Below are 24,922 nucleotides of genomic sequence, written 5' to 3'. Positions count from 1 at the left end.
AGCAAGGTTGGTTCTGAAATGGAAACTGTTTTTCAGTAGTTGTAAATATGGGTATGCAGCTTTTTCTGATAATTTAAAACTATTCTCGAACTGTCCAAGTGTACATATTCCATTTTTTAAGTGTTAGGTAAATGAATAAATGGATGGATAGATGTACCAGGGATTCAGACAGACAGGTATACACAAAACAGATATCTACATGCATATGTAGGTACATACATATATACATGCATGCATACACACAGATATTAAAATCCAGACCACCTGTAACCATAATACTGGAGGTTATAAATTCCCTACTCTCATATATTACACATGTGGTTGAATGAGAACTGAATTATATTTCACAAAATATACAACTTTGTTAAACTTTTTATTGCCACTGTACTCCTGTAGTAGCTTTATTGCATGGGCTTCATTACTGGCCAGTGTTAGCTCCCTCAACATCTGATTTCAGAGACAGCTGTGGGCAAACAGATAAAATACCATGTGATGTCATCTGTGGAAAAATTCAACAAACTTTTGAAATCTTATGCTCCTTGTACAAATTGTAAAAAGGGTAGAAAAGTCTGTAAGTCAGGGCTGGCCTAGTATATGAAAACAGTAGTTGAAGTATTAATTTTATGTTTATCATCATTTTATTGTAAGGAGAATTATTATGACTGTGATGTTTTGTTGACAGGTCTCCATTCTGGAGTGATACGGAATCCAGAGCTGAGAGGCTTTGTTCAAGACATGCTGATCAACCATTTCAATCAGTTCTATCAGTCTGATCCTGACACCTTGCCCCCACTCAATCTCACAAAGGCCGTCACTCTCAGAGACGTCTCTGCCGAGTTACAGGTGTTCTACATCAGATCTCTGCTCCATCTATAGAAGTTAGAATGTTAACAGGGCTGGTGGAACACTGCAGGCAAAGCAGGTGGCTTCTTGTCTTGGCACACATTATGAACCCTGTTCATTTTAAGGGAAAATTAATATCTGATTCATATTTTTTTATATCATGACCTTTAATTGGCAGTGATATAAACATGTTATGCAACAATTTAAATAAAATGCTTGTAGGACTTACAGTAGCAATGGAGGTTTTTATCGCAATGTTTGGAAATATTATGTTATTAATTGTGACCGAGTTTTGGAAAATTTGATATGTTTTTAATTAAGGACGAGAGGGCAGTAGGATTTCTCATTGCCTGGGAAGGCATCTAGGTTTGTACTGGCCCTGAAGGTTAATCAAGTGGAGGCATTATGATGGTCAATTAAAATTGTCACTGTAATGTCACACTTTTTTGGAAACTGGTTTTAAATTTAAAATATCTTCATGTTAGTACTGAAGTGTAGTATGTCTATTAACATCAATTTTCTGGAAACTGGCTTTGAAGTTAGAAATTATCTGCAGTTTCAGTGTGACCCAAAACAAAACACATTCTGAAATCTCACACTCAATACAAATGTCTGAAGGTATGTTGAGACAGTGTAACACAATACAGAGAATTAGAAAGGCATGTTATATATCATTTGTGCCAAAAAAATGGAGGTAGAACACTCCAGCACTCAGGTGATGACATGAGAATGGATTCTTAAAGCCAGATAGCATTTTAATTGTGCATTGGTTCATCTGAATAAGTTGGAAATACGAAATAATCAGTAATGTTTGCATAAACTCGTTCACTAGCAGCCCATCCATTTGAAAGCTTGAAATGTACTGTGTGTGTAGCCGATTCCATTAAGTAGTGGGCTGTTTTCATAGTATATATAGTGTCGTATCTTAATTTAAGTGTAATTACTTATTATTGGGGATTTTACATGTCCTGCTTTTGTATGTCTGGCTGCCATGTTTTAACTTGGGTACAGAGACAGTATTGGTAGTGAACAAGGATTTCTGTGAAAAACTAATCGCTTGTTTTTTCTTTCACTACATACTGAGTATCTGATACAACATAGAATATCAAACACTGCATCCCACAACTTTTGAATCTAATGTGACATGACACCTGAAAGGCAGAATAGTGGAACCAGAGGAAACAGCCATCGCTAGGCAACTGCTCAGTAAACATATTCACTCAGCAGCATATACACACAGACAGCAAGCTGATCTCATAATCTTCTTCTTCTTGTTGTTATTATTTATTTTTATCCAGAAAGTAAGCTGAAAATCCAGTCATTTTCCACTTGGACTGCACATCATGTCAACCTGTTTATGTTCCCAGGACAAATAAGGGTTAATGTCTACTTTTTTATTTTTCAGGAACCTTTGGGACACCTTATTTTTTCAATTCAGCAGGTTGCAAGCACTGACTCATCTGACAGTAGTCCTACCAAGCTCATCAACATTTTGGAGTCACTGTGTTCACGCATGTTGAAGTGTTCTCTCGAGAACTTTGGTCTGGTATGTGTGACATCTAGAGTCTTCAGAAGGTAGTAGGCCTCCATTTTGATTGCAGTGATGAAACTTGACTAACATCATTTTGTCAGATCACAATAAATAGCCATTGTAAATATAAAAACATTCCCTCTAAATTTTCAAATATTTTGATGAACATATGCCAATTGAGGCCAAACTCGTATGTTTTAGTTTTATGTATAGGGGCTGTATTTGAAATCTGACCAAATTTATCCACTGTAATCACTTCAAAAAAGCCGAGGTTCGTAAAGCTGGCACATGCTTCTCTGTCTAATGAATAAATGTTGCTTTATAGAATGAGGCAACAGATCTCTTGGATGGCCTGCCAGAAAGTCAGCAGCAGCAAGAGATTGTGCGACAGATTCTTGGAGTGTTTGAAGCCCTCATGGGTTACACTATCTCAACATGGACCAAAGATACATCTGCTGAAAAGGCAAAGAAACTCAACAGCCTGTTCAAGGGTTACAGTAGGGTGGCAGAATATGCTAAGGTAATGCATTTTAGCCAGATTTGGATATAAAAAGTTAACTTTTAAAATTGTTGGTTCTGTACTGCAGAACCTCCTCTAACATGTATTTGATTATGTGCATGCAAATAAATGTGAAAAATTTTTTGCTGAATGAAGAGAATTTGATTACATATGGTCTGCCAAACACACTTTAGTTGCGTATTAAGTACTGCTTCTGTTTAGGAAGCTTAAGATGGTTTGGCCTTTACATATGTATTTGTATACATAATTTGGTGTTTTTTATTTAACATATATATAAAAATGTAAACATTCAGCTGAATTGTCATCTCCATTACGCTGTGCCATTGGTTCAGCCAGGCACTGCATTTATATTCAGCGTCGCAACCCCAGTGCACATGTGCCCCTTCATTTTCTCCCTTCCATTCACCTCTTTGTCCTTGGAAGCTCTGGTCCATGTCTCTGAAACTCACTGCCATCTTGGATCCAACTCGCAGAGGTTGTTTTGAAATTTGGTATGGCTCCTAAAGCTATTTCAGCCATCATTTCTATCTCATGATTATGGAAATATGGTACTGTCGCATGTGACTATAGATGGAGTTTGGATTGGATTTGTTCAGCACTTACAGATCATAACCACAAATAATTATAGTGCTGTTCGTAAGTCACACACTCAGCAGTCTACTACAGCATATACTAGGTCTTCTCAGATTGCTCTGTCTTCACCAGTTGTCTGGTAATGGCTTCCAATGCTGTAGATCCCTCAACTTCTGTGTACACGGTTTCAAGTCCCCACTGGCTGTCACTGCAGTTCCTGAGCTAAACCAACTGGCTTCCAACTGCCGAACTCTCAACTAACTAAGTCACCACCAACCAACTCACTTAGCGGCCTCCGTGGTCTAGGGGTAACGTTCCCACCTCATGACTCAAGGTACGTGGGTTCAAACCCGGCGGAGGTCGTGGAATTTTTAAGGGCGAAAAATTCAGGGAACAAGTCCTCCGGGAGGGACTTTAAGCCGTGGGTCCCGTGTCATAGCTTTACGGCACGTAAAAGAACCTCATGTCTCAAGGGGACCTCTGAGCCAAATTCAGGACATTTCCCGCCCAACAGTAGTCTCTAATGCCTCTGGTAGAGGGGGGAAGCATCGAGATACCACTGAGCCAGTAGAGGCCGAACTCGCTCGCTGAGTCGGGACTGATGGCATGCACCAGTACCGGTAGGGTATAGAGACTGGTAGAATATCATAGGGGGACGCACAATGGACCAATCCCTGGTCTAAGTGCATGGGGAAACCCACCCCCTCCAATAACAACAACAACCAGCTCACTTCACTACTCTGCACTGCAACAACTACCTCAACTCAGTCACATGATATAGCCTCAGAGCAGATGCATCGAAAACACCACATCCAACAACAGTACGCCCATTGTTGCACGTGGGCCACTGGCTAGCAACAGCTCCAGTATTTTCCGTATTTATGAAGCCGTTGCCTAGCAGTGGCTGTTGTCTCACTGTTTGTTTCACGGTCATTACCTAACATCAGGTCTGTATGCAACAGTACATTGTTTTCTGTTATTTTTTTAATTTTTCTGCCACTGCCTCAAGTGGGCAGACCATGTATTGACGAACTTCGTGTTGTTTTCTTTTGCTTTCCTGCAGTCTGGTCATATCTCTACTTGAGGTAAGTTATTTGATTTGTATTCTATTTTATCAAATATATACATCTGAACTCAAGGTCCATGGCTAGTCCTGGTTGCATTTTACTGCGGAGCAGAAGAGTGAAAGTGGTGCATGTATGCCCAACACAGATACAGCACACCATTTTTGAGAGACGTATACTGTGGGTTGTATGAGGGTTTAGTGTTCATGTTCCCTCTGCCCTGCCATAGCTCAGGCTCTCACACACTCCCTTCTCACTGCAGAGTCTCAGGTTCCATCCTAGGTGACTTCATGGTGCAAGTTTCTTGAGTTTCCCCCTTTAATCTTCAGTCCACCATTGCTCCATAGTCATCTCTCACTACCCCCTGAGCTCTGCAATGGTGTTCACCAGGTAGCACATTATCGCATTCTCTCTCTTTAAGTTTTGGGCCTCATCTGATCTGGCAATTGTCTGGTTGAAAAATAAAGCACTAAAATCAAAGATAGATGAGTGATTTGGGGATGAAAGTGTTTTGAACTAGCCATTAATCCTTCCAGCCATACTCTGGCCCTGGGGTAGACTCAGCCTCTAACAGAAATGAGTACCAGAAATCTTCCTGGGGTGTAAACTGCAGCTGGCGTGTAAGGCTGACAACCTCAGTGCCATCTCTGAGCAAATTGTCTAGAAACTGTGGGAGCCTTGATGTCTCATGACCCTGTGGGCCTTCACCCCCGGTTACAGGTATAGCTTTACATATACCTTGGAACTAGGCAGGGTCTGATTGAGGTACTATCCTGGAATTTGCCTGGATGGACTGAGGAAAAAGTGAAAGCACATTTGTCAGGATGACCAGTGATCCAGCCAGGATTTGAACTGAGCACCAGAATACAAGTTACACCATCCCACTTAGCAACACAACAACACAGGCTCTAGGAGATGCTGTGTACTGTGCACATCCTACTGATAGCTTTGTGATGTGTGTTGCAGAGTAATCATAAAACTGGAAAGAAAACTGATGGAGACACAGGTGGTGCTTCGCGGCCAAAGAGGAAGGACGACAAGAGAGTAGCACCCACAAAAGGGCGAACAGTGACGTTCAGATTTCCACACACAGTGCTAGATTACCATGTGACACATAGGATGCTCTGTATTTTGCACATGTGAGTCATCTTGGCCAGACTTTTGTACTCTACTCTGTTCCTGGTACATGAGTACCAGTTATGTTAATGGGGCATTGCTCATATTTATGATTGGATTATTAGTGCTTGATGTTTTTGAAGTTGCTCTCATGAAAGTCTTATTAATAAATGTTTCATTATTTTTCATTCAGTCTTTTATTTTATGTCCTAATTAATGCAGTTACGAAGATCTCTTGTGAACATTTGGCATATTCATATGCTTTTTTTCACAGTGTGCATCCTGTTGTGTGTTACAATTGTATGTTTTGGTAAGGTTATCCGTCAACATGACAAAAATGGTTTTCCAATCAGTCGATATTAACTCAGATTGAATTTATTTTCTTACCTCTCCATGTTTCAGTCCTCATGGCATCATCATCATCATCATCAGGCAGTATTATAAAAGGTGTTCCATTCAAACCTTTCACATTTTATTAGCTCTTAGAACAGAAAGTATGAATGGTAGGAAAATGGAGCTACAGGAAATATAAGAACAACTCAAAAAATTTTATTTGACACACTAATAAACTTCTATATATGCACCATTGGTAGCATGAACAATATCCAATCTGTATTGAATTTCTGGCCACATTCTTTCCAACATGTCCATTGGTACAGCAGCAATCGTTCCTGGATGCGGGCTTGTAATCTGGGAGGTCATTCACTGGAGGCACAAACACACGTCCTTCACATAACCCCAGGGGATGAAATCGAGTGAAGTCGGTGAATGGGGTAGGCACCGAATTGGTCTGCCACATACTCTGAACATCCGGACCGCAATGTGCTTGGCTCCATCTTGTTGGAAGATTGTGTTAGGCTGCAGATCAGCTACCTGGGGGTACAGGAACTGTTCTAACCTGTGAAGGTATACGCAGCCAGATACTGTAGGTTCACTGAAGGAAAACAGGAATGAAATTCTTTGAGTTTTTCTTTCATCTAGTGTTAATTATAGTCCATAATTTATCACAATTTGTTCGCAGTGCTTAAAATGTGGGTGGTTTGAACGGAATACACTGTATAATAAGAATAAGGTTAATTAAACTCCTAATATGGATCCATAGTTTTGTGCAGCGGATCCATATTATATAAGTTACGCCTTAAGTTACAATGTGAGAACTACAATATTAACGTTTCTAACACATTGAGGACCGGCAATTTAAATATTTAAATCACCCTGGGGACCAGCATTTTTAAACCCAGTACCCTAACTTGTGCACTGTTCACTTTAAAAATTAATATAAAATCTCGTAATTAATTTTATGAACTAAAATTTTTGGAGAACACTTACCAGTACTCCTAGAAGTGCTTGAGAGTGTGATATTTCTGGAAACATTCCCCTTTGTGAAGTGACATTACACAGAACTTGCAAATGTAGGCAATCATACTCCTTTTTCTGTGAACTGCGCAAACACGGCATTGCCTAGAAGGGTGCTTCCCCTTGGAATGTTCGCTCTTCACAGTTTTCACAAGGGTATGTTTCCACACATCACCCGAGAGTCGCCCAGGGGGGGTCCACATGAGGCCTGTGTGGGGTGGGAGTGGATGGGCCTGGTCGCACTAAGTCTGTGCCTGACTTTCGTTCTGCTGCCACCATCTGGTCTGTAGCCCAGGCCTTTGCCACATTCATCAGAAATGCTTTGTATTTCAATTTTGAATCAGGGTTTAGATTTTTGTGAACCAAAAATGAATTGAAAATGGCACAATTTATAAGCCACAAGACAACTTTCTTTGTCCACTTTATTATTTTCCTAGGAAGAAAATAATAGGCCAAGTATTGATTGGTTCTATCAACTCCCCTCATGAACATTATACTCAGAAATACAAATAGGCTTCTTTACTTGTCCATGTCTCCTTTGAACATCACCCATGCTCGAATTGTGAATTGTGGAAATCATATCCCTATTTCTAAAAAGCAGTTCTATTACTTCAGACACTTGTGTTGGGTCCGATGGAATTTGTTTCACCCCTGGATTTCCAGTAAACTGTCCCAAAGTAGACGTTTTGTCTACTATTCCCCATGTGGCTACTTTCACTTTTATTGTCTGTGGCCACAATTGTTTGTTGTCCCCTGTCACTGCCACTGTCTAAGTCACTTTCACTACTCCTCTCAGAAGGCACGTCAGATAGCTCATCTGAGAACAAGTCAGATATTCCTTGTTCTCCAAGTGATCGTTTCATCTTCAACCGCTTCTGTCCTTGATTCATATTGCACTAACTTCCTGCCTGGTACACAACAGCTTGAAGGGTCAAAGATCATTTTCCTTTGGAGGGGGAACCAAAACAGCGAGGTCAAGTTACTGCCTACTAAGCAAACATTCCGGAGTAATATTACGCAGTAGTCATTCATTTGGGTGGTGCCAGAGAAAGGTATAGTGTGTTACAAACTAACGTGTCCTAAAATCATGATATCATGCGACCGGTCCACCACGTTTAAAAACCAAAAGCATGATATCATGCGAACAGTCCTCAATGTGTTAAATACTGATTCTTTGTATACTTCTAAACTTTTCAAACACAAAACCCTTGTTTACTTTTATAAAGTGGACATGTTGCATCAAAATATGGATCCATATTGGGAGTTCAGTTAACCTCAGTCATGTTATATAATACTGCCTGATGATGGTGCCATGAAGACCGAAACATGTAGCGGTAAGAAAATAAATTCAATGTGAGAAATACTGGTTGATTTCAAAACCATTTTTGTTGTGATGACGGATAACCTTACCCAAATATTTATTCATACATGGAACTATCCATAAATATCTGTCTTTAAATAAATGTGAAAAAATGTGAAATTTGAGACTCTGTTATGGCAGTTAGTGTAACAGTTACTGTCTTCTGGAATATCAGGTGTATTGTGGTACTTACAACATTTTTTAGGAGCTTTGTCTCCATCTTCACCCTGAAGATAACTCATACTTACAGCTTGCCTTCAGGAACTCTGTGCCGTGGTGTACAGATGAAGCAGCTAATCAGATTAAAGGTCATCGTGGGTTCAGCATATATGTATTGGAGGCAACACTGAAATTGTTGAAGGCTTCCCTAGCTGAGAATCACACCATTCTCAAGTCTACATCCAGGCTCAATTCATACATCAATATTGGCAGGTAATTACAGAAAATAATATAGGAGATGTACATGCAGTGTAACAATTTGCTTCTTTTTGTTGTTGTTGCAAAAATTATAAGATTTGTGGGATACTTGTATTAGATGCAAAATGTGTGTTTCATATTTCTCTGCAGCTTTTGTTGAAAACATTTTTCCTTCAGTTAAAATTTCAGGGATCAATACTCCTTGCCACACTGAAGCAAAACTGCAGATAACAAAAATGTGTATAAGGGAGTTCTTCATATATTTGTTACTCTTGTTTGTTTAACTTGTAAATTTGTTATGAGCAGCACACTGACACTTTTCTTCTTGCAATCAGTGTCGTGTACTCCCAGTGCGTGACCAAACTGCAGGAGTTTGTTGAGTTCGATGCTGGTACAGCTGCCCTCGCACTGGATTGCTTTAATGGATTGTTTGGCCTTGTATGTTCTCATTATAAGGAGAAACTGGGGCTGTTCCTCGGAGAAGTAGTAGGTATGTCTGTCAGTAATTTATAGAGGCATTGCTAACGGACTGACTTCTTTTGTCATAATTTGTGTGTTAACCCTGTGAAGCACAGTGGTTTCTATACGTTATGCCAGTCACAGTGGCTAAGCAGTCTAAAATGTGTACTTCTTTTGTCACTTGGACACTTGAATCATGGGTTTCAAATTCACTTTGGGCATTCTGCTTCTTTTTCTATGCTTCGATTGTCCTGCATAGGTTCAGACCCAGTTCCTGTTGGCCTGCTCATGGCAACAGTTCCAGGCCTGTCTTCCAGATATCATGTACCATCTTTTCCTGTGTTGCTCAATTTTTTGCACTGAATATGGAGGCAGTGGTTTCCTGTCTTCTAAAGTGTATGGTGTCACATTTCAGAAGACTGTAATCCCTATGCCATTTTCATCCCCCCCCCCCAACAAGCATGTGACATCTTTGCCTTTTCACTTTTAATAATAAGTAGAATAATAAGCCATTCAGTATAACTAATTTAATGGAATGGAACAAAGGCTGTACATCTTATTTGATCTGTTCTGTTTAATTTGTTGTATTGGATGGTCTGCTGTTCTAATTTTTACCTACAGTATTGGGGGCATGCAGTAGTGTAGTTTATTGAGGTACTATGCTACAAGCCAGAAGGCACAGGTTCAGTTCCCAATAACATCATTGCACTTTTCAGTCAACTTAATCCTTCAGCCTCTAACAGAGTACCAGGAGTGTCCCTGGGGATAAAGTGCAGCCAGCATGTGAGGCTGCCAACTTCACTGCCGTCTGTGAGCCGATTGTCTAGAAAATGTGGGAGCCTTGACATCTCACAACCCCTGGGGGCCTCCATGGCCTGTTACAGGTATAGCTTTACCTTTACCTTCAATATTAATAATAATATTTTATGTAGGGACTGTGCCAGCTAGTGAAGGGCTGACCAAACAGCTGTTTGCTCTGGTATCGAAGCATAAGGAACTTCTGACTGGTATTCTGTCAATGGAAGATGAAGCAGCAGATGAAACAGCTGTAAAGAAGATCCCTCTGTTGCTTATACAAGGCATCACACAGTTCACACTGCAGATCCCTTGCAATGATGCCTGTAGACAGGTGAGCTGCAGTGAGGTGTGTCCTAGACATAGGTTCCACTTGCTGTTAAACAATTTTGGTTGCACATGGAAATTGTAAAATATTCATAATAATCTCTTAATTTATGTTATTTCCCAGCAGTTATTAGGAGATGCATATTCCACAAATAACAGAATTTATAGAATAATACAGAAGAAATTGAACAGAACATGACGGAACGAGCCCTATGAGGGTTTCAAAAATAGCAGTCTTGAAATATAAGCAAAAAGGAAAAATAAGTTTGGTCATACTTCTGTTATGGTGAATCACCAGATGTTATAAATTTATGTCATCTTTTAAGTAGCATCAGAATCATTGTATGCAAATCTGTGAAATTATTTAGCGAAAGTTTTTTTTTTTTTTAATTGTTTGTTTAAGGTGCTGAAATGGGTGAAGTTATTTGTGAAAGACAGAGTGCTGTCAAATGTTAACCTGGTGAAACGGATGTTGTCTCTGCTGTTTACACTGGAGCTTCGTTCCAAGGGCTCCAGTCAGCTGTATGAGCACATTGCTATGCAGCTGTCAGATCTCATGGGGACTGTTAATGAAGTGAGTCCATAATCTGTAAATTAATTTTTGGTATAAGGAGTATCAGCTTATTTTCCAGAGTCAACCTCGTGTTTCACATGTAACCTGTTGCATACTTGTCTCAAGAAATCTGTAGGCATGGGCACTGCCAGAATATTTTCTTGAGAGGGAATGGCACTGATGGTCATGGTGCTCGAGTCTGTTAATTCCACACCCTCATTCATTCATTCATTCCTGGGAGCGAATGCAGCCAGAAAATTTGCTTATAAACTTATGTTTAAGCTGTGATAGAATACTCTTTTTTGTCGTTCTAGAGTATCCAAGATAGAAGAATAAAGTTTATAAAACAAGTCATTTTGCTTAATCAGTTAACTACTATTCCATGAAGACATATGGGAGAGCAGAGGTATAGCTCCACCTTTCTTGAGCATGGAACTAGGTGGAGGTGAGTGGTCAGCTTCCTACCCCTGCTACTGTACCTCTGGGGAAAGAGCCCCCAGTACCCATTAGATAGGAGGCTGAGTGGGGCACAGTTGGTCTGGACACTGTGGAGAAGAGAAAAATCTTGCATTGCTGGAAATCAAACCCAGGCTGTCCAGCCCATGGCCTGTTGCGATACCAACTGAGCTACCCCAACTCCTTTAAGATAATTTTAATTTCTAGTATAGTTACTTAAGTCAGTTTTGATTATTATTTAAAGAAAGTATCTGTAGGGAAGGAGGTAGATGCCAGCTTACGACTTCACTTGGCAAGAAGTCTGCTTCTGTCATTTTCAAACTTCCTGAGAACTTTACTGGTAGTTTAGTGAAGAGGTGGAAGGAGGCCATAGAAAACTTTGGTTTCCTCATGTAAGATCCTTTATTATTACATGACAGGATGAAGAAGCTGAGAAGCATATATCATACTCTGCTGTCAGGGCCGGCTACGAAAATGCAGTGCTATTCCTCCTTTGTGACATCGTGAAGCAAATGCTGGAGCTTATAGATTGGACACTGTTGCGATTTCGAGCGGAATACACTGCCATGACACATTCTGTAGCTGACAGGCTACAAGCAAGTAAGGACTACCATCTGCAACATTGGTATAGAAACATTAGGTTTATGATTGGCAGGAGAATCAAAATATAGGTGACTCATTACACCCACATTTGTTATCATTATTTTCACATATCTGGGGTTTTATTTCACCTCCATGGGAGCATCAGTGTCCTGTCTGTGACCACAGAGGTAGTGCCACACATATCCAGTGCCTTATGCACAGTTTTCCATACTCATCCCACCATTTTGTCCCATTGATATTGCCTGCTCCTCTACCATGCTCAACATTTGTTCAGCACATTTCTTGTATTGTGTTTTATATATATATTGCAATTTTGAGGAACAAAATTACCATGTATAAGGAGGTTCACCTGTGATTGGTTAAATGCATGTCCCAGTTCCCAGTCAAATACAAATTTCACACAAACTGTCCGCCTCTGATGTGAAAAGCCGTTGTCTTTTTGGCTGAGCTGTCTCAGAACCAGGAGATTGTCTAATTTTAAGATTGAAATTCTTGTTCTACTTACATTATTTTTGGGCCCCCACTTTATAAGTAGACAGTATTCCCTCCTGTGTCATCTAACTGAATACAGAATCCAACGTCGCAATTCATGCACTTTGTCCAGATGTAACTCCATTTCCCACATGAAGAGCACACACCTCAGTCTCGTATTAGAGGAAGTCAGCCAGTGATGTCAAGTGGCCTCCCCTAATCATAATGCTTATAAAACATCGCAATTTCAACTATCCACCATTGTCTCATTTTGCATGGAAGAAGCCGAAATTGAGAAGCCGCTGATAAATGACACTGATTCAGAATGCGGTACAGACGACTCTGTAAGTGGCGAGGAAGCATGGGGGCATTGCGGGGATGTTCCAAGAACAGTACCTCTGTGTGTCTAGTCCAAGATATAAACAGGCAGAGTTTCTGAAGGACAAAGTACGATAAGACTTCGCCCACACTCGTGCATGCAGATAGGTTCCAATGTGACTGGAGAATGTGCAATACAAACATAAACTTCCTCCCCTTTTGCCAGATAAGACATAGTAAGAGAGGATGTCAGCAGCATGCATTTATACTGCAGAAACTGTATGCATATTTGTGGACAGACGCTCAAAATTGGGTAAACATTTTTTTGGAATCAGTGTAACAATTTTTACAGATTTTAAAATCTGTAAATTACAATATCTGATTCTATATTGTTTCTAGATAAAAGCAGCGATTATTTCGTTCGTTTATCACATAAATTGTAGAAATCACAGCATTTTCAGTAACATGCTTACAATTTTTAATACTCTACAATGGCGGACATTTAAATTAACTCCGGCCTGCTGCCATTACAGGAATTCAAATGGCCCATCTCTTAAAGGATATAGAGAGGATTATAGGGACTGGAGGTTTGACTTAGGAACCGATTTCAGTAACATGCTTAAATTTTTAATACTCTACAATGGTAGACATTTAAATTAACTCCAGCCTGCTGCCATTACAGGAATTTAAATGGCCCGTGTCTTCAAGGATATAGAGAGGAGTATAGGGACTGGGGGTTTGACTTAGGAACCGATTTCCCTGCAAGGGACTTTTCAAAGGGCTGATCCAAGGGGGAAAATTAGAAAGTGTGAGAAGTGTACATCATGTTTGTCAGATCCCTTTACAGTTGGAGATGTACGGATGCTGTCAAAAACATCTTCAGTTGTACACCATGCTTTGAGTAGGCAATCGTGGAAAAAACAAAGTCATTTTATTTTTTGAGGTGTCTGGTATGGTTATTTTGGTTTGCGTGACTTTTTTTTTACCCCCCTAGTGGGGTGGGACTAAGTCCCTTGTACTGCAGCCACTTCTGGCCTATTGTACCAGCCCCAGATGATGGGTGAGGGTGATTGTGTGGAGCAATAGGTGGAATGAAGATTGGCAGGGGAAACCAAAGTACTTGGAAAAAACCTCCCCGAGCACCACTTTGCCCACCACAAATCCCACTTGATCGAACCCGGGGCTGCCACGGTGGGAAGCCAGCAACTAACCGCTTGAGCTATGGCGTGGTCCTAATTTGGTGACTTTCAAATTACAATATAACAATCTGGGTCACTATATGATGATAACATACCCTCAGAGATGTTTTAATTTTATATTAGATTGACTTGTGAATGTCAAATTTGAATTTTATACAGATGCAAATGGCCATAGATACTGATGTGAAATTGCTCTTACTTTTATCTTCATTGACTTTGTTATATACCTGCAACCCTCAAGTACGTTCTCCCCAAATGACATTTTCTAGATAGGGAAAGTCTGAAAAGGAAGGAGTGTGACGTGGTGCACCAGATAAGCCAGTGTGTACAGATCCTCAACTATGTGAGCAATCTGGCACTGAAGCCAGGCCCTGCAACTGATGCTGTCCTCAAGCTGCTGACTCACCAATATACAAGTCTCACCATGCTTACAAAATACTTCATTTTACGCTCCACCAAGACAGATCCTGCTTTTCGTGCTGTCAGGTACAGTTATACTTAAGTGACAGAATATCTAGCTCACCGAGTTTTCAGAATTTTATTCTGCAAGCCTTAATTAGCCAGTTTGATCCAAATAACATATATCAAACTGTGTTGGTCTTTTAAGAAATTCAGTATGTTTTGTTAGAATCTGTAAAGTCCACCGATGATATTTTGAGCTCTTATTCACTCCTTGACTCTACGATCCTCTAAGAACCTTGGCCTTCTTTATGGCAGATGCAAAGCAGTTGTGCATAATGCTTGAATAGATCAATGACTGCATACAGAACTTTTCCATATTGCTATTGTGGCATTAGATTATTTTTCCAGAAATAATCCCATCTACAGTTCATTTCCTTGTATGTGAAAGCCTCAAGCCCACTGAGTTAAAGACAACTTAATATAAAAAAAATCCAAATCATTAGCCAAAATAAAGAAATTTGAATTGTAGAACAGGTGTATTGTTTATGTAGGTGAGAGTAGACACTGGCATTTGGTGATATTCTTCAAGTATTAAGTATACACTGAATGGAACACGAAGTTAGCATTGTTTCTTGAGGTATGAGGTTGTCATGACACCGACTGAAGAGTAATTTTGTCTGATGTGGCACCTTGTAGTGTGATAGAAAATTAACAATGTTTCAGAGGAATGGAGGTAAACTTCCATTGAAGTATGCAGCATCACATCTCAGAAAATGGTACTGTCTAACATTCCGTTTCTTCATATTAGAACATATCATAAATTGTTAGTAATTTGTTTTCTTCGTTTGTTTGATTTCTTTCTCCTGTGTTTCCAGGTTTGAGATGGTAGTGAAGCTGACAGGGAAGTATCTATCCCCACATGTCTACAATTTGATTTCTCACATCGAGGTATGTTATATTTCATTACAAATGTTTATGTCTGCATGTCATAACTTCTTAGTCAGGTCCCAGTCCCATCCTGTCTTTTTTTATTTGTACCACACTTGCCTTGCTCTTCTACCATTATGAATCAGGCTGTAGGCTCACCTTGAAGATCAAGGAAGCAGGCTCGCCCTGAAGATTTAGACAGCAGGTTCACCCTGAATATTGAGACTGTAGGCTCATCCTGATGATTGAGGCAGCATGGAAATACGTGGGGCAATCCAAAACTTTCCAAAATTTGAATTTTGCCCGCGAATGGTTATGAGTACATCGAAATACCGCTATGTGTCTCCTCACACATCCTTCTTGAATCAGTGTGGCAAGCGGCGTCGAGTTCAGTGGTTGGGTTTATTGTTGGTGAACGTATTTCCATTGTTGTGTTTCCGTGAGTTTGCAGTTTTGCAATGGCTGACCTGAGAGAGCAGCGTGTCTATAAAGTTTTGTTTCAAACTTGGGAAAAACCGCTGCAGAAACGCACCAAATGTTGAAGCAAGCTTTTGGTGAAAACAGTTTAGGCCAGACACAAACTTACAACTGGTATAAGCGTTTTAAAAATGGCCGAACATTGACTGATGATGACAATCGTTCGGGACGGCCGTCAACGGGAAAAACACCAGAAAATTTCACGAAAGTTAGGGATCTGATTCTGCAAGATCGTAGACTGACCATCCAAAACCTCTGTAACACCTTGAGACTAAGTTATGGTACATGTCAACGAATTTTGTCACAGGAACTGAACATGAGGAGGATTGCAGCGAAGTTTGTGCCACGACTGCTGCAAAATGAACAGAAGCAGCACCGCTTGGAAGTCTGCAGGGAACTTCAGCAACACCTTCAAGAAGATCCAAACTTTCTTTCGAAGGTTGTCACTGGTGACGAAAGTTGGGTTTATGGCTGCGGCCCTGAAAGCAAGCAGCAGTCGTCGCAGTGGAAGAGCCCTTCTTCACCTCGGCCAAAAAAAGCTCCACAAGTCAAGAGCAACATTAAGTCCATGTTGATCTGTTTTTTTTATATTGACGGGATTGTTCATAAGGAGTTCGTCCCTCCTGGTCAGATAGTCAATAAAGAGTTCTATCGCGATGTTCTAAGGCGTTTGAGGGAGAACATGAGGACAAAACGTCCAGAGAAGTGACGCACGAATGACTGGGTACTCCACCAAGACAACGCACAACTGCATACGGCTTGCATTGTGCAGGAATTTTTGACTGAAAAAAAAGATGGCAGTTGTTCCCCACCCACTGTACTCGCCAGACTTAGCTCCATGCGACTTCTTTCTCTTCCCCAAGATGAAAATCAAGTTGAAGGGGCGAAGATTTGATACAGTTGAGGAAATTTAAGCGGAAATGCAGACGGTACCAAACACCCTAACAAAGAAAGACTTCCAGGATGCATTTGAAAAGTGGCAGAAAGCTGGGATCGGTGTATGCGCTCCCAAGGGGACTACTTTGAAGGTGATGTTGCAGAATAAGATCTAGGTAAGATGTAATAGTTTTTATTAATATATATCGGGAACTTTTGGATTGCACCACGTATTTATAAATGTAGACTTCAATTCCATGTTATTGAACAACAGATACAGGTCTCTTGTTTCATATGCTGCAAACTGTTTATGGCCATTTGGGTTTCCTTGTATTGCAGTAACCGGTTGGTCAAGTTATGATCAAGAGAAATTTAATAAAACACAGTTTAAGTTTTTTTACATTATTTATATATACAGAGTGTTTCACGACTTTAGGGCATAACTGCAGGAGGTGATTTCCTAGGTCTTTGTGATCAAAAGAGTTCATATAAACATGTGTCCGATTTTGGACGGTTATGGAGTTATGACCGTTTTAAACTCAGAATAGAAGGTAACGATTACTGACAATAAACGGAACAAAATAATAAACCAGCATAATACATGATACATTTAAAGTATGAATGTAAAGTTAACTTCGTGAAATTACCTTTAATTTGAAGTGATTGGTCCTTGAAGCTGATTTTCGAAAATGCCACTGCTGGCCGCAACACAGGCTGCCGCTTGGTTGTGAACCACGCGGGTACATACCAACCCACCACGCCTTAGGTACCTCTCAAGTGTCGAGATAATGAGAACGCTCTGTCTGTAGCTGGGTAAAAATACCGACCCGTCAGATGATAGATGCGGTTCACACGAGGGCGTGTACGGGAATGAAAAACAGTCATAACTCCATAACCGTCCAAAATNTTTTTTTCAATTGACCTAATCTTTCCAGCCGCACTATGGCCCTGGGGTCAACTCAGTCTCTAACAGAAATGAGTCCCAGGAATTAATTAAATAATTTTCCTGGGGAGTAAAGCGCAGCCGACACGTAAGGCTGACAACCTTACCCCCATCTTTGAGCCGATTGTCTAGATAATGTGGGCCCCTCAACGTCTCACAACCCTATGGAACTTCACAGCCTGTTACAGGGATAGCTTTACTTTTTTTTTTATACATAAACATGCTCAAACCTTTCTCTAGATAGTGCTTAGTGCATATCATATTTCTGCCAAGTTTGGTATCTTAGTAGAATTGTAGTTGGCTCTCCAGAACTTTTCAAGTAATTGAGGCTAAATGTTCCAGATTAACCTTGTTTTTAACAATTTTTCGTTGAAATTATGACAGACTTTATTCTGGTTTCTTCAGAATAACACTAATTAGCTACAAGACTACATGTCTTTCACTGGTTGTAATTAGATTTACATTTTGATATACACACATTCTTGATATTTATCTTCCTTGGCAGGAAATGAAGATAGGCTTATTGAAGGAGAGATGGAAGATTGGGGTTGAGGTTATACTTATGTTGACATTGACTCAAGAGAGACATGTCTTTTGTGTAGGCCAGTCAGAAGCTGGAGAATGGTACAAAAAAGAAGAAGGCAGATCCATTGGCCATGAAATCAAAGGTCCTTAGGGAGACACGATTCATCCCTAATCTTATCTACGAAATTGAACAATATGAGAAGTTTGTCATTGAGTTATCCAAGAAATCCAAGGTAAAACTCTTGATATAGGTTTTGAGGTTCTCACAGCAGTTTTTATGAAGAGTTCTTAGTATAGCAACTGACTATGGGCTGGACAGCTAAGGGGTTGAAGGTCAAGTCCCAGTAGGAGAGAGATTTCTCTCTTCTCCACATCCTCCAGACCTGTATTGGGGGCTCCTCCAGGAATAAAGGGGCCGGAGCATGAAGCTGACCACCCACCTCCAAATAATTCCAAGGTCAAGAATATGTGGTTCTGTGCATCCACTTCCCCATACACCTCCATGGTGTAGTGCTTAATTAGTGAAGCACAAGGACAACTTCATTTTTCTCCTGGGATATAATGCTACATTGCCCTTTGAAAGTCATCTGATGTTTCAGAGGAACATGTCGCCTCCGTCATCATTGTTGAAGAATAAGCAAAACAAGAAATCAGCATGAAGCAGGTAGCAAGCTCTGCTTTATGCTGGTTTCTTGCTTGCTTTATTTTCCCTGAGGATGGTAGCAACCTTTTCCTCCAAAACATCAAACTCTCCTGAACCTTAAATTTACCCAAATGAATGCTAATAGTGCTTGAAACGTTGTATTGAAGTTTTTGATGGCCATCCTCTGTTGCTCCAGGCAAATTTTGGGATAATACCTTGATTACTCCTGATTGCTTCCTTCCAGTTCATTATTCATCAGTCACCATGCCATTTGAAGTTATATAGACAAGATACTGACAGCATCGTAAAATTCCCCACAAACAAAGTCAGGAACTCAGTAACTAAAGTAAAATTGTAAGCATTTCTGCATTAAATTCAGTTATTCTAAAACTCAGAAATACAGCAAATTATGATATAAATATTTGTAGTACTTATAGTTTTAAAAAATCATAACAATTCCACCTGTAATTTCAATGATGTGGCATTAAATAATTGAATTACAGTGAATAATATGTAGAATGTAGCAGTCAGAGCCTAATTTTAAGGTAGTGTCCAGCAATTTCATGATGTGATTTCAAGAAATCCATAAGAAAACCTTGGTCAGTATAATTGCATCATGACCAAGAATCAATCTGAGCACTTCCTGATTACAAGTCATAAGCATTACCACTTCAGCTGAATTAGTTTTTAAATAGGTACCAACATTTCAAAGGAACTCTGTGTCCCCATTTTCAGGATAGAGGAAGTCTTATTGTGCCCAGAATATGGAGGCAGTAGGCTCCTCCAAAACGTTACAAATGAACAAAATTTCATAGTATTACATCTTGGAAGACCATCATCATAATCCTCACTGTTGTGTGAACCTCGAATGTCATTACTCAGAGTTAACCAAATTACATGTAGTGAGAAGAGTTCAAGAAGTGAAAGCAGGAGCAGCCTTTTTTTTTTCTTTTAAGAAGTTTGTGACGCTGCCCATTGGTACAGAAGTCTCAAGTAGGCCTATAGTACCAGCATCTCTTGATAAATGAGGTTGTATCATTGGTAGTGGTAATTTGTAGTGGAACAATAGAAATGCTCAGAGAAAACCAGCTGCACTGTCACTTTGTCCATCCCAGGTTCTGCGTACTGTGGAACTGAATATGGATTGGCAACTTAACTGCCTGAGCTATGGCAAAGCCAAGAACAGCCTTTACTTGCAGTGGGAACACATTGGCAGAAGAGTTTTTATTGGCATGTAACTGTTTACAGGTTAATCTGATGAGTTACATGAAGCTGAGTACATATCGGGACTTCCGGATCTACTCAAAACGTTTGCAGGCTGCTGATGACCAAGATCAGTCTGTAAGTATAAAGGTCTTTAACAAGGGGGGGAAATGTGTGTGCGTGCGCAAGAATGTGTGTAGTCATTCTAATGTATTGCCTGTTGAAAGTTGAATGGGAAGTCTCTCCATTTCTTATATAGCCTTTCATACCTTTATTTTTGGGACATGCGGTTGTGTAATTGGTTGAGGCATAATGCTATGGACCTGAAGGTCGCAGGTTCGATTCCTGATGAGGACATAGTTACACAATGGGCCCTGTAGACACAGTTGTCCCTGTGCTTGATTAAGCACTATACCATGAAGGCATATGAGGTGTGGAAGTATAGCTCCACCATCCTTGACCTTGGCCCTCGATTAAGGTGTGTGGTTAGTTACACCCCACCCACTTTACCCTAGGGGAAAGATCCTCTGGTACCTATTGGATTGGAGGCTGGATGGGTCCCAGAGCCAGTCTGGATAATGTGGGATCAAGTTAAATCTCTTGCCCCTGCCAGGAATTAAATCCCAGTCATCAAGCCTGTAGGCTGTCACTGTACCAGGCTCCCCCAGCTCCTTATTCAGTGTAACTTCTTTATTTCCAGAATGCTGGGAATGATACAGTTGTAAGTGGCGTGGAAGCACAAGAAAATGGACACAGTGTTAGCAGTGTAGTGAAAGAGCCTCCCAAAAAGAAGGCTCGCAAGCAGTGAAGTCATGTTTCACTACTACTCTCTGCAGCTGGACTTGTTTTGTGGTTTCCATTTGAACCATGGAAGTGCACTTTGTCTTTTTTGAAAGAAGATGTAATATGACCTATGACCAATGATTTAACCAGTATTTTGTGTAAGTTATGTTATTCTGGAAATTTTGTTACAGTGTCTAAAGCTATTACTTTGGTTCATACAAACACTTGCCGTCTTATTTTTCAAATGTATCTTGCCATCAAGGCTGGTTACATTTCCAAAATATTGAAATTCACATACAGTGAAGTCACATTTTATGTGAGGGATACATTTCTGAAGACTTCTCATAATTCAAGACAAGTTTTCTCATAGGAATAGATGTAAGGTGAGGATTGTTTGGGATTCACATTATTTCAAATTCACATAAAATGTGGCCCCACTGTACTTTTATTATTTTGTTGTCTCACACAGTCTTACAGCTTACAAATCACTTCTTTTTTAAGTTTACAGTTTTTATTTTCTTAAAAGAAATTCTTATATCACATTATATCATTAAGTGAGAGAAAATAAATAAAACTATTTTCATGTATACCAAAAAAATTAATATTCCAAACTTGACTAACATCCAGTGTTTTTTGAGGAACCTGTTGCCTCCTTTTTCAGGACAAACTGGATCCAACAGCTTCCTTGAAATAGTAAATGCATACCAAAGGGAATGGTGTCACATCCCAAAAGACAGTAACCTCCATAATCAACCCTCAGAACCTAAAATTTCATAATGTCCATTGAAGTTTATCAACTCGAATGTTGCGTGCATTTCTTGTTTCCCCATATGTGCTACATGTCCCACACACCACACTCTTGATATAAATATCCTAACACCTTTATGAAACTCCCCATTTTCCACATTCACAGGTATGTTGCCTTAACTTCTGATGGGAGTTGTGTGTGGCATCCAGGCAGACACTAAATGAACTTGCAGAGTCTGTTTTGAGAAGCTGATAGTCAAGAAATTCCCTGCCTTTTCTAGAACCTGAAGTTCCATCACCATGTCCACAGGACCCTGTAGTGAGCCAGCAGAATCCAGTCCATGTCCCCACATCCTGCCAGCAGGTAAAAGTATCCATGGCATTGCAGAGAAGTCTTAAGACATATAACCAAGGATGGCACGTCCCTAAATGCCAGCATATATGATCTTTTTGTGTAAAATGTAGTTTGGTGGATGTATTTATTTTTATTTTTGAGGGTAGTCCAGAAAGTAAAGACTGGTTGGTGATTAAAAAGTAAATGAATAAAATTAAGTACTGTACAGTATATATATCATTATTACAAACCTTAAATCATTTTCCTATATAATCCTCATGAAGAATCAGGCACTTGTATAATTAGAATGATCAAGTCAAGGGGGATGAGATGGGCATGGCATGTAACATGAGTGGAGGAGAAGAGAAATGCATATAGGATATTGGTGGGAAAGCAAGAAGGAAAGAGACCACTAGGTAGACCAAGACATAGGTGGATGGATAATATTGAAATGGATCTTGGAGAGAGATATGATGGTATGGATTGGATTGATCTGCCTCAGGATACGTAACAGTGGATGGCTCTTGTGAACACAGTAATGAACCTACGAGTTCTATAAAATGCTGTGTATTTCTTGAGTACTGCACAATCGGCAGCTTCTCAGGAAGGGCTCAGCTCCATGAGTGAGTATAATGTGACAAGTTTCTGAATGCCTCCTTCATCTCTACATATGCACATGCCACCCAAAACCTGCATCAAGTGTGAGCAAATGAAAATCACCTGGAACTGGGTCCAGACTGTAGGGAGGATGGAAAAAAGTCCCAGGCAAAGTCAGCAAGTGTGCAACTATGCTTAAATGGTCTTCACTTTCTGAGTGACACTCTTATCTATTTATTTGTGTGTGTGTGTGCGTGCGCAACTGACTTCAAGGCTTGGAAAATTCCTGCCGGCCTCTGGAGTTGCCATTGGCTTATAAATGGACATAATTTTCAAGATTTTGTTAGAAGAAAAGGTGCTGGTATATTAGGGACTGCTGTCTTTTGTTAGGGCTGCATGTTTCGGCTATTTACGAGGGGAAGTCAGTAAATAGGTCTCAAATGGAATTAAAACACCTGTAATGTAAGTGTGGATCTATAATCCACACACTCTGTACACCTTTATGGCTTAGTGCTTAATTAGTGAAGCACAGGGACAACTTTACCTTAACAAATGTAATAGGTTTTCTATGCGTATCACTAGGTAGCAGCACAGTCCATCTTCATGACAGTCTAGATAGCAGACGTGCATGTGCATGTTCAGAGTTCGGTAGTCAAAATGGCAACCGTGTTTGAAGAGAGTAATACCAAAGAGCAGCTTTCTGTTGTGGGCAAAATGACTTGGTACAAACGATACCCATAAGGAAATGTTTCCTGTTTATGGTAGGAAATGTTTGTTACATAAAGCGGTTCACAACTAGGCCAAGATATTCTCTCAAGGATGTTCGAAAGTCGCAGTCGATGCCCAACCAGGTGCAGAAGTGTCAGAGAGAGCAGACAAAAGACTTCTATGCTGCGGGTTTCAACACACTAGTAAAGCAATAGGACAAGTGTATCAGTGTTGGTGGAGGGTATGTCGAGAAGTAAATGTTTCTTCCAGGTCGAATAACACGTATTTTACATTTCATATCCATTTGTTACCAATTTACTGACTTGCCCTCGTAAGTTATTCATGCTGCTGCCAACTGTGTACAGGAAATCTTGTATATTATTCAGTACCGGCTCTACTGACATATTTTTGAAGGTTCATACATGATTTCCGCAACTTAATACACTGTACAGAACTGTTCGCTTGACTCCACACATCTTGCAGTAAATGTAGTATAAAACTGATTTACACATAGGAAGGGTGGTCAAGAATTTCAGTGTCAGAATGCAAACTCAACTGGCGGAGGCAAATATCTCCATAGTATCGTCCGCCCTTAATTCCTTCAGAAATAATGAGAGAATTTCCTAAGGGCCTCTTTGATATGATTCGGGAAAATGGCCTACAGATTTTTCATCTATCAGAAAATAATAAAATTTCATTAGTATTTTGAACATTTGTGGAAGGCAGGGGCTCTTGATGCGTATTCAACTGCCAACAGCCAATTAAATTTGCCGTTTGTGACACATTAATTTGCTAGCCTCTTCACGAAGATTGCAAGCGTCAGCTGTTCATGGCGTGTGAATTCTGGGTAACAATGACCACAGTCACGTGCATCTGCCGTTAGATCTCGGCACAGAGAGTATATATATCACAGACGTACAGTTCTCGTCAGGATAAATGTGATGCGGTGTGCGTTCTGAGATCAGTAGTGCGCGACAAATTCTAAATTCTAAGCTGTAACAATATGACTTCTTTCTTGGGGACTACTAAAAGGAGGAGTAACACTGGGACAAGATCATCTATTTTCCCTACTGTAATATCGTTTCATTGATGTGCCATATCTAGATCCAGTATACTAGGAAGGACATTTAACGATAAACATAAGGCCTCGCCATATCTCAAGCAGTTAGTCGCTGGCTTCCCACCGCGGCGGCCCGGGTTCGATCCCGGGTCTGGTCAAGTGGGATTTGTGGTGGACAAAATGGCGTTGGGACAGGTTTTCTCCGAGTACTTCTGTTTCCCCCGCCAATCTTCATTCCACCAATTGCTCCACAATCACCCTCACGTCTCATCTGGGGCTGGTACAATAGGCCAGAAGTGGCCGCAGTACAAATGGCTTAGTCCCACCCCACTAGCATTAAAAAAATAAAGATAAACATGGAAGGGGTGGGATCTACAGAACCGGTAAGATAAAGGTAAAGCTATCGCTGTAACAGGCCATGGAAGCCCATAGGGTCGTGAGACTTCGAGGCTGCTGGAAGGATTAGGTCAACTGAAAAAATCTAACGACATCGTCTTGGTTGGAACCCGCTACCTTCGGGCTTGTAGCACAGTGCGTCAACAAACTACGCTACCGCGCTGCATAACCGTTACTGGTAAATATTTATTTTACGATTATGTTAGTATCTGGAATGTATACCGTCTGATAGTGGGATAAGTCTTGTTGAAATAATGCTTACACCTGGATGAATTTAGACAGTCCTGGAGGGTTACATGGTTACCGGAATTCCTAAATTTCGAGACTGTGAAAAGTGTCG

General features: G+C 40.3%; 1 protein-coding gene across 2 annotated transcripts in view; it reads left to right on the top strand.

Annotated features, from left to right (window-relative positions):
• The window catches only part of LOC111874144 (Fanconi anemia group I protein), a 41,143-nt gene extending 19,109 nt beyond the window's left edge, over positions 1–22,034 (top strand). The window contains exons 12-26 of one of the 2 annotated variants that reach the window (XR_002844494.2): positions 683–843; positions 2,249–2,389; positions 2,700–2,894; positions 5,498–5,670; positions 8,625–8,795; positions 9,116–9,270; positions 10,172–10,368; positions 10,765–10,935; positions 11,790–11,970; positions 14,231–14,447; positions 15,239–15,311; positions 18,189–18,344; positions 20,003–20,095; positions 20,658–20,898; positions 21,654–22,034. Coding sequence is in view for 1 of the 2 variants with exons in the window: in XM_023869379.2 (XP_023725147.1) it covers positions 683–843; positions 2,249–2,389; positions 2,700–2,894; positions 5,498–5,670; positions 8,625–8,795; positions 9,116–9,270; positions 10,172–10,368; positions 10,765–10,935; positions 11,790–11,970; positions 14,231–14,447; positions 15,239–15,311; positions 18,189–18,344; positions 20,003–20,095; positions 20,658–20,765 (2,192 nt within the window). In the remaining variant the exon portion in view is untranslated. The other variant, XM_023869379.2, reaches the window with a different exon arrangement.
• The last annotated feature ends 2,888 nt before the right edge of the window (positions 22,035–24,922 follow it).

The sequence above is a fragment of the Cryptotermes secundus genome, unplaced genomic scaffold (assembly GCF_002891405.2).
Source record: "Cryptotermes secundus unplaced genomic scaffold, Csec_1.0 scaffold26, whole genome shotgun sequence".
In the NCBI taxonomy this organism is placed as follows: domain Eukaryota; kingdom Metazoa; phylum Arthropoda; class Insecta; order Blattodea; family Kalotermitidae; genus Cryptotermes; species Cryptotermes secundus.
This window is presented reverse-complemented; position numbering and strand designations above follow the sequence as displayed.